This window comes from Sinocyclocheilus rhinocerous, unplaced genomic scaffold (genome assembly GCF_001515625.1).
Source record: "Sinocyclocheilus rhinocerous isolate Xijiao unplaced genomic scaffold, SAMN03320098_v1.1 scaffold1351, whole genome shotgun sequence".
NCBI classification, from domain to species: Eukaryota; Metazoa; Chordata; class Actinopteri; order Cypriniformes; family Cyprinidae; genus Sinocyclocheilus; species Sinocyclocheilus rhinocerous.
In genome coordinates this window covers 995,767-1,007,690 of record NW_015654494.1, presented here as the reverse complement: position 1 = coordinate 1,007,690, position 11,924 = coordinate 995,767, and the positions used below count along the sequence as shown (strand labels likewise).

General features: G+C 37.1%; 1 protein-coding gene across 3 annotated transcripts in view; it reads right to left on the bottom strand.

Moving 5' to 3' along the window:
- Positions 1-11,109, bottom strand: part of LOC107717170 (GRAM domain-containing protein 3-like) — a 21,394-nt gene extending 10,285 nt beyond the window's left edge. The window contains exons 1-6 of one of the 3 annotated variants that reach the window (XM_016523842.1): positions 10,888-11,109; positions 2,152-2,301; positions 942-1,002; positions 790-862; positions 602-705; positions 416-514 (exon numbers count right to left, since the gene is read on the bottom strand). In XM_016523842.1, the coding sequence (XP_016379328.1) occupies positions 416-514; positions 602-705; positions 790-862; positions 942-1,002; positions 2,152-2,301; positions 10,888-10,979 (579 nt within the window). In that variant the 5' untranslated portion in view covers positions 10,980-11,109. Of the gene's footprint in view, positions 1-415; positions 515-601; positions 706-789; positions 863-941; positions 1,003-2,151; positions 2,302-2,786; positions 3,303-5,753; positions 5,928-10,887 lie in introns of those variants that run through there. The other 2 variants (XM_016523843.1, XM_016523844.1) reach the window with 2 other exon arrangements.
- Between the last annotated feature and the right edge of the window lie 815 nt (positions 11,110-11,924).

The window sequence follows — 11,924 nt, the reverse complement described above, 5'->3', positions numbered from 1 at the left end:
CGAAATGGAGAGAAAAAAAGTCAGAATTGCGAGATATTAACTCGCAATTGCGAGAAAAAAAATGTCAGAATTGCGAGATATAAACTCGCAATTGCGAGAAAAAAAATGTCAGAATTGCGAGATATAAACTCGCAATTGCGATTAAAAAAAAAGTCAGAATTGCGAGATATAAAAAGTCGCAATAACCTTTTTTTCATTTTTTATTCAGTGGCGGAAACGGGCTTCCATATTAATCAGTACGTTTCACAAAAAAAATTAAATAAAAAAAAAAAAACTACTAAAAAATAATTTGAAAAAAAAAAAATTATTAATTAGCATTAATCAGCATAAATGATTTATTTTTCATATTTTCATCATTTTTCTGAGGACAATGTGCTCAATAGTGTGAAAGTGTAAAAGTGTTTGAGGCTCGGACCTTCTCTCTGTCTGTGGTGCGGACAGAGATGGCGTTTGGCACGAGCAGCGCGGTGTTCTGTTTCTTCAGGACGTTCACACTGGCGACAGGAACGATCACCTGAAACACACACACACACACGGGTCTGTTGACCTGGGGTCTGATGGCAGCTCGGAGCGCATGCGTGCGGATCGGACGGCTCTTTACCTTGGTGTCTTTGAGCAGCACAGAGGAGAAGAAGCACAGGCTGCTGTCGCTGATGTACAGACGGCCGTGGTAAGGCACTTCCTTCTGCAGCGCACAGACGTAAGCTGCAAACACAGCATTAGACACGCGTGACGCCGCTGCTATTGTGTCTCAGACGTCACAGAAACGGGAACGTACAAGTCTCTCACCGTGCAGCAGGTCTTCAGTCTCTGGGATTTCTGGGAAGAGTTTGTGGAATGTTTTGTTGTGCTTCATAAAACTCTGAGAAGAAAGGAAATGAGAATTTAGACATGTTTTATTTATGTTAGATTTCAAATAGATGAATGAAAAGTCGTCTTACACTTCTTGAGTTGAGGCTGTCGCTTCTCTCCAAAGGTCTGTCGACATCAAGAGTGTGAGACCTGCCAATAAAACAACACACATTTGAATACTAATAAAAGGTAGAGCAAGTAATTAAAAAAAATTGTATACATAGATTTAGTTTTTAGATTATTTTTAAAGATTTTTAAATATATTTTAATGTAACTTAATAAAAACAAATTAACATTTTTATTTTTCAAATAAATTCAGCTTTTTTCTTTATGATATTAAAATACAAGATGTATTTTATATAAATGTAATTTGTTTTGAAGTAAACAAATTATTTTTTTAATTAATTCGATTTTTCTTTATATATGAAAACGCCAGCTATAATACTTTATATATTATTTAATTTGTTGTGGAGAAAATGTTTGTTTTTATTTTTAAATTTTTTTTTAAAATATCGGTAAAGCCCTAAAATTTTAATTTAAAAAGTATACATTTAAAATATTATAAACAAATATTTAATACAATACATATTATAAATAATATTTAATATAATATATTTATTCATACCTTTAAAAAAAATATATATATTAAAAAAAAACTTTAACAAAAACAGATTTTCGATATTAATGTTTGCCAATTAATTAAATATAATCTTTATATTGATAAAGTATTTCATAAACTATATTTTAATTAATATTTAAAAGTTTTTTTTTTTTTTTACAAAAACACATTAGATATAATTGATTGCCAAATAAATATCATTTGTATATTATAAAATATTTCATAAAATATTTATATTTTATGAAATATTTAAGTATTTAATTTATTGTATCTACTATTTTTTTTAAAGACACACACATTTTATTTCATACATAAATATTTTTTTCTTTAAAACATTTCTTTATACAAAAAAACACCAATTTTAGATATTGATAGACTAAATAAATAAATATTTAATAATTATTTTGTGAACTTTTTTTTGTATTTGTTTCTTTTTTAAATATTTTTATTCCTCTAGATGAACACATCACATATTTTAGATATTGAAGGCCATAAAAAAAAAAACTAACAAAATAATAAAAAAGTTTTTATTTTAATTATTTACCCATCCATCCACCCATTCATATCCAGTTTTCTAACAGTTAACAGTGTCGTATTTACCATTAGAGTAATGGTTACTCTAATTTTACAGCGGCAGAACTGGTTCAACACAACACAACACAAATCAACCGCTCTCGTACCTGGGCGGGACCTGCCGGCTCAGGCTCTTGGTCTGCTGCTGAACCTCCAGCTGATTCTCCTCCAAACTGAATGCTTTCCTGCTCCCCAGCTTGGCTTTCGTCCTCCCCTTCTTGGCCTTGGCGGGAATCGTCCCGGCGTCCACCACATAGCTGTGAAAACATCGCAAAACCACCGTCAGCCTCATAACTGACGCTCACACCTCTCAACTTCACCCTTAAATGGCGTCTGAGTTTACGAGGCCATGCCAACGCTTATAAAACACAGACAGATGCGCAATACACCACATTTCTCTTCTTTAGTAAGGTCAATAGCAGGAATAACGACATCAGAACAAGCAAACAGTGTAGCTTTACGAGTTTCTCTCAGGCGATGATTCGAGTGTAATGGTTAAACAGACTCAAAGCAAATATATTATAAAACACACCAACGGCACTTCACTCCGACCTCGATTACCCAACCACAGCAGTAAAAACTCAAGAATAAACACTACGGACTGAAAAACAACCTTCAAAGGAAAAGCCGCACCAATTTTCGCTTGGAAATTGTGAGTAAATAAAAAAAAAGTTACACACCGAACGCAGCCCATTGAATGGAAACCTACTCCAATGACATAAAAAGTGCTATTCTACCATACCTGTAGATATTATGTCCATTCCTGCGAGATAATCGTAAACTCAACGATCGGTTCATCCTCAAAAGTGTACAAAATTGGCCTCAAGCCATAACGCTGGAGTCTGACGCTCGGCCAGAAGCAATAAATACATTAAAAAAAAAAATGTGAGTCTAGTAGCTCAGCGAGTCTAAAAAACAGCTCAGCTGCCTTCCTCTGTATGCAAATGAGGGGGTGGGGTTAGAACAGAGCTCTGGGATGCGGTTGAACCAATGGGAGCGGCTCCCTTCCACTGTATGCAATTGAGTGGGCGGGGCCGAGGACAGAGTTCCAGTCTGCGGTCGTGTTCCAATGGGAGCGGCTGCTTGTTCTGTATGCAAATGCTGGTGGGCGGAGTCTCTGACCTCAGATGGTGTGACTGTGGGTTGCTGATGTAATGGAACACCTGCAGGTCAAAACATGCTGAGAAACGCAGCAGCTTTTGAAAAGAAGCGAAAGCGAATGAGTTTACAGTGAAAAGAGTGATGATTTATAGAAGCGAAAGTCAAATCGCTGTAATTCTTCTGTAATTCTTCTGTAATTCTACTTTTGAGTTCCTGTAAGGAACTCAAAGTAGCCGCAGACCGCTTCCTCGTTCGGCTCTGAGGTTTTTGGGTGATTCGAGAGCATTAAACGTCTGTTTTGGTGGCTACATGCTAAGCACAGCTGCTGGAAAGCACACGTCACCTTTCCCAGCATTCAGAGCCATTACATTTACGACTCAAGGACAAAGGTGTGACTTGCTGAAATATAGGTTAAAAGACAGCATATGACACGCAATAAAAACACTTGCAGTCATATAACCAGGTATGCGGATTATGTATCACGCTTTGACGAATATGAATTACTTTCAAATTACTATAAATACATTATATATATATATATATATATTTTTTTTTTTATTTATTTATTTTTTTTATTCTTTATACATGAACTTGCCACATATTTTAGACATTAGCAAAGTCTATTAAAAAACTTTTTAAAAATGTAAATAAATATTTATTTATTTAAATGAACTTAATGAAATAAATAGTTTAAAAGACGTGCAATAAACACAATGAGCAGGCATGCAGGGTATTGTCTTACTCTATAACGGCTGGCTACGATGGGCGTAACGATTACGAATGACTCAAATGCCACGGAAACATTCCTGAGCTCATCTGCGGGGGAAGGGAAGCTTTTACGGCATGCAAGGAAACAAAAGAAACCATTACGACACAAGGAAGCTGGCAGCCACCGAAATAACATCTAGAATTAGACGTTTTAGAGCTCAGCCAGCTTTTGTTTGGTTATTTCGGTCTTGAAACCTTTGGATAAGAAAGCAAATCCATGCATGTGGTACGCAAACACATTCAAATCAGATCCGCACGAAATAAATGCTGATTAACGCTAAAGGAGACTTCCTAGATGTCTCAACATGTTGCCAAAAGAAGGGCCAAAAACATGTAACTTAAATAATAAAAAAAATAAATAAATAAAATAATATAAGAAATATGAGAAAATAATTTTTGTAAAGAAACAAATTGTATTGTGTTGTTGCATTTTAATTAAATAAATAAATAAACAAATAAATAAATGACCAAAAAGTAACTAAAATTATAACTACTACTACTGCTGCTGATAAAATAAAAATTAATAACAAATATTCAAATATAAAATATTTTAAAAATAAATATAAAATTAGCAATAAATTAAGTTAATTAGCATTACGCTAACTAGCATTAGTGTTCAGTAACATATTACTGTATAAATTATTTTGCATACAGAAAAATCAAAGAGTGAAATAAATGAAATATGAACTATTCGTTTTCTCAATCGCAATGGTTTTTCTGATAAGATAATATATAAAAACAAAAAATAATGCAATTCTGTGATAATACAATGCGATTCTGGTAATATAGTAACTTTTTACTGCATTACACAAAATATTTATTTACACAAAGTGGTTTAACTTGGCATAAACTCAAGCTATTCATTTAATGCATCACTTCATTTTTCCTCATGCAAAATGTCAATGCTTGTTTTACTTTTCCATTCAGCGTAAAACGAGCCACGCAAGACATTAAAACACACTTCATATTGCAGATCTATTTGAAGACCCCTCAGATCTCATCCGCACCGGCTTCACCTTTAACCAGCATCAATAAACCACAGCTCACACTCTCACACCGCAGCCAAACTTCCCATCACACAGCTGAAAGTCCTGTTTCTCATGCCTGAGCTTGTGTATTCGGGCTAAACGGAGGATTTGGGAATCTGCCACCGCGCTGTGGGCGTTTATAGGAAATGCAATCCAGCAAAGGCATTTGGGAAAGTCACTCGTAAACGAAAGTGCTTGCATTAAATAAATAAAACACACTGTTCAAACACTTTAATTCAATGCATTAGGATTTACACAGTGTGTCAATCCGGCTTCGTGACGTTAGAACAACAACAAAAAAAAAAAAAGAACTCCAGAGATCCTGTTCAACAGTCTTGAACAAACCTCGCGACTTCTATTTAGCCTAAAGACGCGCAGTGATTTAGAACGAAGATAACAAGCATCAAACATCCCCTGCAGAATCATCTGAAAACACAAAGCTCGCAAAGATGCCACAAGAGCTCAAACCAGAGCAGATAAGCATCAAACAGTGGCATGAGACGCTTCAGAAACACGCCAAACAAGGAAATGTGTCAGAGTTCAAGGCCTGTTCTCAGCGATAAACGTTTATCACGCACGCCTTTGTTCTGGGAATGAAAGTTCAGTCTTTGCAAATGAGTCAAAACGTTTGATTTTTGTGGTTCATTTGCATGAATAAAAACAAAACTAGTCAATGTTTTGCTCTTTAAAGCTGTTTGAATTCAATCCGCTAGCTATGAAAACAAATCCCCACCGGGCTAGCGGCTCAACGACGCATTCGCAGCTGCTCACCATCGTATATCAGAGCTAAAACAGTCGTAAACGTCTCCTACCTTCCCAAATCCTCACACGCGGCCGTATCCATGTGGTTTAGATCCTTCTCGCCATCCATCGCCACGTCTTTTCAGGGCTAGCGAAGACTGAACCGCTTCTGACCAGCTGCACTAGATGCTGAGCAATGGGGTCTAAAGGTTTCCTTTACAGCTGCTCCGTTACGGAAAAAGTGAGATAATGAGGCACAGGGAAGCCAAAGTGGGAGTCGAGGGAGAGATAAAGGATCCTCCGCCGGCCCACTCCGCTCGCCTCCAACCGTGGCAGCTGGAGGAGCCCACAATGGCCCATTTGGATGCCATTGAAGAAATGCAAACTACAGAAGACAAGACTCAAGACATGCAAACAAAGGCCTTGCTAGTGGGCCACCTATTGTCTTTGCAGAGGGGTAGAGGGTCAACAAACACATGGGAAAACTGGAGAAAAATCCCCTACAAGACCAGGACTTTTCTGCAAGGATCTGATTTGGCTTTAAGTATTTCGTGAAGTTTCTGTGTGAACTGGAAAGTGCTTTCCAACAGCTTTGAGAGTGACAAAAAATGGTTAGTTTGAAGTTAGATAAACAAATACTACTAGAATTTAGACTTTTTTGATCAATTACAAACCCAAACACAACAAATTCGAAACAATACATGAAAAATATCCATTTAAGCCCAGTTTAAGCCTGTAAAAACACTAAATTCTGACTTTGAAAGCATCAGAAATGGTTAGATTGAAGTTTTTAAATTGATTACAAATGCAGACACAACAGATTCAAAACAAATACACAGAAAAACTGACCAAAATCCAGTATAATCCTGTAAAAACGCTCAAATCTGACTTTGAAAGTGCAAAAAAAAAGTTACTTTTATGTAAAAAAAAAGAAAAAAAGAAATACTATTATAATTTATATAATATTAATTAATTACAAATCCAAACACAACAAATGCAAAACAATTTATGGAAAACTGACCAAAATCCATTTCAAGCCTGTAAAAACACTAAATTCTGACTTTGAAAGTGCCAAAAGAATGGATACTTTTGGTTATGGTTATTAATGGTTAGCATACGTAGTTTAATAAACAAATACTATTACAATACACAAAACAAAAATGGACCAAAATCAAGCTTATGCGTGTAAAAACAGCCAAATTCTGACTTTCATTGGGAAAAAGGTTACTCTGATTAAAAATATATAAATCATGATAATATTTGTTCATTTAACTTCAACTAAATCCAAACACAAATGAAAAATTAATACATGGAAACGGACCAAAACACAGTTTATGTTTGAAAAGAAAATTAAACACTAAAAATATTACCGAGCACAACATAACTATTAATCAATAACCAAGATTTCTGTATCTAATCATCTCTAATAAATTACATTCCTCAAGACAGCTAAAAAATAAATTCAAACCGGTGTTATTTTAGTATAATTGAATTATTATTATTTTGAATTAGTTTTTATATCACCAATTTCATTTTTTTAATTTTAGTTAATGTGTTAGTAATTTAGTTGTGCTTTTCTCTTTTTTAATGTCTATGGACTGTACTAATTTTTATTTCACTTTTAGTTTTAGTTATTTTAGGAAATTAAGTTAAACTAAATGAAAATGAGAAATTTTGTAGCTGATTTTTTTTTTTTTTTCCCCAGTTAACATTTACTTAGATTGCCGGTAACAAAAATGAATCAGACAAGTCATGCTTTACACAGTATATGGTTATTGCAATGATAAAAATTTTAAGAGACATGTGACCACCTTAAGATGTCGGCCACACCAAGTTCCAGGTCAATTACCACTGAACCTTTTCTCCATCTGAGCCCTGACCTCCTTGTGCCATTATAAATCGGAATGATTCATCCCTGGCCTAATGCACACTGCACGTACACAAGCATTCAAGGCTGATGTTTGACAAAGGAAATGCATTAGCTCATATACGCCCACAGCTGCGCGGTGAAACAGCAAAGACAGCTAAAAGATCCTTGTCCAGGCCTGAAAACAAGCAGTTCTTGAATCTTAAGTTCTGCACTTATTTTTAATCGGTATTTCTCAGGGCATTCTGTACTTCTGTTTATAAACAAGATGCCATGTTCTAACAGAGAAGATTAAGTGAGGGTTTACTCGGTTTCATGGAGCAGACTAGCATAACATGATATGGAGAATATCAGGTCAGTTTTCATTACATAAGCATAAGATTTTCACGCTCTGTAAAACACAAGGGTACTAGATCACCATTGGTTGACGGATGGGAGAAACTGTCGGCTGGAACGCATTCCAAGATCACTGCCAAGAAGCCGGCATGTAAATCAGGGATCGACGGGTTGAATTTAGCCAGCGCTGCACACTAGGAAATTATAGATCATTTTCAAGAAAGCCTCCGTTAAGAGTTCACCAGTTGAGCAAGTCATGTATTTCCCAACTTGCAAAATGAATGGACTTGAGCGGAAGCAGTGAGAATACGGTCAAACCACACATAGAGAATAGAAGCTCATTCATCAAACTGTGATAAATGAGCTGAGTGGGCGTTTGCTGAAAAACAGTGATGTGTTAACCACATGAAAACTTGAGCTATACCATTTAATCAACAACAAACCACACCAAGCTGTCCTATACCTCTAAAAAACCAAATCTAAACATAAAAACTACATGAAGCCCAAAGTTCAAATCCATCTCTCAAAATACACCAAAACTTGGTCTGAAGACTCGATGAGATGCAAAAGAAACTCGCCCAAAAACAAAGGTCAAACTCTAAGCGAGACTCTTAAAACTTGGTGTAACCATGAAATCAGAGTTAACGTCCACAAAGAAAGGCATAGGACAAGGATTAGGCCTTGACATCTATCGAGCCATGATGTTAGTTCAAGAGCCAACACCAATCCCTGTGGGCAAACAACAGCTTGCCACTTGTGGATGGGGTCCAAACCTACAACACAGAGGACATTTGTGCAAATCACGTGGCTTGAATGCATCAGTCTCACTTCCTCAGTCTAAACAGAAAGAGGCCTTTCTTTCCATGGACCAATAGAGTCCCAAAAGTGGAAATTCCAACCAGGAATCACATGAAACGGATCGTATCTTGTTCTTTTGGTGCAGTTCTTATAGCTTAGGGGATCTTTGCTTTGGGGAAGTACGTCATGCAAGTATTGTTTTCAGTAAAGGTGCTGGAGGATGAGGGCACCAATATGTCATGGGTTCCTCAACGTGGATTTCACCAATTCAGTGTGAAATGCTGGGGACTGGAACGTTGAGACCCTTGAACGTTTGCAGGATACGGGTTAACGAAGATTTAAGAATGTTGATGGGAACTGATGTACTAAGAGGAAGAAAGACTTTAACCTGCTAAAACTGTAAGCCACATTAAAATTTACAAGGAGTGGTCCAAATTTACTCATGGGAACTGACCTTCTAAAACAACCTCGACTCTATCCAAACAACATTCCTTATGTAGTAGTGACGCTCAAAAGACCTCAAGTATAACTCATGTCCTTTACCGGTTATCTATGTGAATGATAAGCGGTCAGGGCCCATAGTTTTCTTTACAAGGCTCGGAGAAGCTAATTCAATTCCATCGGGAAACAAAATTAGCCCAGACAGCTTGTCCACACCTGGCACACCACCTGGAACAAGCTTTTGGGCTAAAAATAGACGCAGATAGATAACATGACCCACATGTGTTGGAATACCAATACAACGGAGGGTCTATGAGATCATCTGTTTATCTGGAGAAATGCTTGTCAATCTAAAGCACTTAACTGGGCATTGTGATGTAACGTCGACACTTAGCGCATGCCGTAATTTGATTATGACACATTCCAGCTCCAAATTACGTTTAGGACCATCATTGAAGACAAAGCAATTTGGCCAAGAATGAGGTTAATTTGCATTTAAACTGCCCGAGTGAATGGAAAACTGAGGGTTAGGAATTTGACGCATAACGGCGACGTGGAACAGTTTGTTTGTCACAATTGCAGATGAGGGCTGCACCATTCATGCTACACGGGTATAAGAATAGCTGGTATATATTTCCATCAAATGGCTGAATGTAAATGAATGTAAGTCGCAAGTAACTCGCTCATTTGAAAATGTGAGTCAGGGAAATCAGCTCTAGTCTACAACTAGCCCAGTAATTCATTTACAATAGCATGAGTGATGTGATCCAGGTACAGTACCGGCTTAACGACTCTAATAATAACCAACACAAAGACACAAGTCCACATACAAAGCTGATATTATATTACACCGCAGGGCTGGTATTTAGGAGTTCTGAGGTTTTTAAGGTGACTGGCAATGAAAATACAATAAAAAACATGGTATGGTGGTCAGATATGTATCATGTCATATATTTAACATACATATACAATATTATATATATATGCACCATAGTAATACCAGTTCACAATGGCATGCCCAAACACACACTGGTACTGGCATGATACATGTCAAAAACAATATTACTATTATTACCATAGTACATATAAAAACAGTGGTGAAATAAAAACATGGTACAGCAATGGAAGATGGCATTTTACTCAAAAACATACTGTGGTACTACCATAGTGGTCTTGTCAGACAATACCATGGTATTTTAACATGTACCATAGTAATTTATGGTAGTCCAATGCTCTACCATGGTACCTGTCCAAAAACACGGTGGTGTTAATTCCATGGTATTTTTTTTGTATAAATATCACAGTGTTTACATCTAACATTTTAACTGCACGGCAGTAAATGGAAAGCAGTAAAAACCATTAATAATTGGGATAATTTTATGATGTGTAAAACGACGTGTAAAAAAGCTATTTATTTACTATAAAGACATATAAAGTCAAAAATAAATGATCTCTAATCTGTATTTGAATAAGATAAATCAATCAAGGGGAAGTAATAATGTCATCGCACGCGCTCGCACGCACGCACGCACACACACACACACACACACACACACACACACACACACAGAGTAGGGTGGATTATGACTATAAAACTGCACCAATCTGACCTATATCAATAAAAACCGCGCTCATCACACAACCTTATCAAAACAAACACACTAGCACCTTGTCATTATAATATGAACACAACATTACCATATGCAAATGAGCTGCGAATGTGGCATTATCGGATGTCGACAGCTGATAACGGTTATTCTCACCTCTCCTTCATTAAATGCTTGATTCGCGATATGGCGCTCTCGTCGATCTTTCTCAGAAACGTTTTCAATCTCTCCCTCTTGTTTTCCAGCATTCTTCCTCAACACAGATCGACACACGCCGACAAAAAAGACACCGTTTAACGAGGATGTGATGATCCGGTTTCTCTTCGGCGTCCCATGAGCGCGGCCTGATTAACAAAATGAGACAAAATCGGACCAAGCGCTGGCGGCCAATCAGCGCGCATCTGATCAGCCGCGGTGTCCAATCGCGACGCGACAGTCGCGCTCGGACTCCGCCCATGCCCTTTTATGGGCAGGACGCGTGTCTGCACGCAACGTGGTGGTAGGGGAAGAAGTCGGGGTGGAGAACTAGTGTGGATGGCTGATTATACACTGAGCGTTTGTGTTACAGACAGACCTTGTGTTTTTAACTCTGTTCTCACATGTTTTCATACGATCATGAGTTTGAACACGTTATGCGTGTGTCAAAATGTTCATTAGTGGTGGATCTGAGACTTAGTATTATTATAACTATTAAATATTTATGTTGAATTGATGCATACATTAAACAGATTGCATGCAGACTGGTCTTATGTCACAGTGTATAGAGTGAATATCTATCTATCTATCTATCTATCTCTAATTTTTTATTCCTCTAATTTGAATCACATGGAACACTTGAGTCCTCGGGCTACAAAATTTCATAATCAAACTCATGCTCTGCTGCACAAAATCCAATTTCAACACAATTTTCCTCAGATCGTCTCATAGCTTTTGCACACATGACCACATCACACGGCATCTAATGACCCGCATGCGCCCTTTTATGCATAAAACATCGCGGGCGCTATGTGTGTGCAGTCAGTATTTGGAGGAAGGAGTTGACACAGCAGCTCGTGTTACACTCACTATCCCAACAGAGGAGGCACTGTACCCACGGCACAGGACAAATATCAGATCCACAGCCAGTTCCTCATATCAGACCGCAGCTCAGCTGAGCTCTGGATGTTCCTCATGAAGACTTCTGTCATTTCATG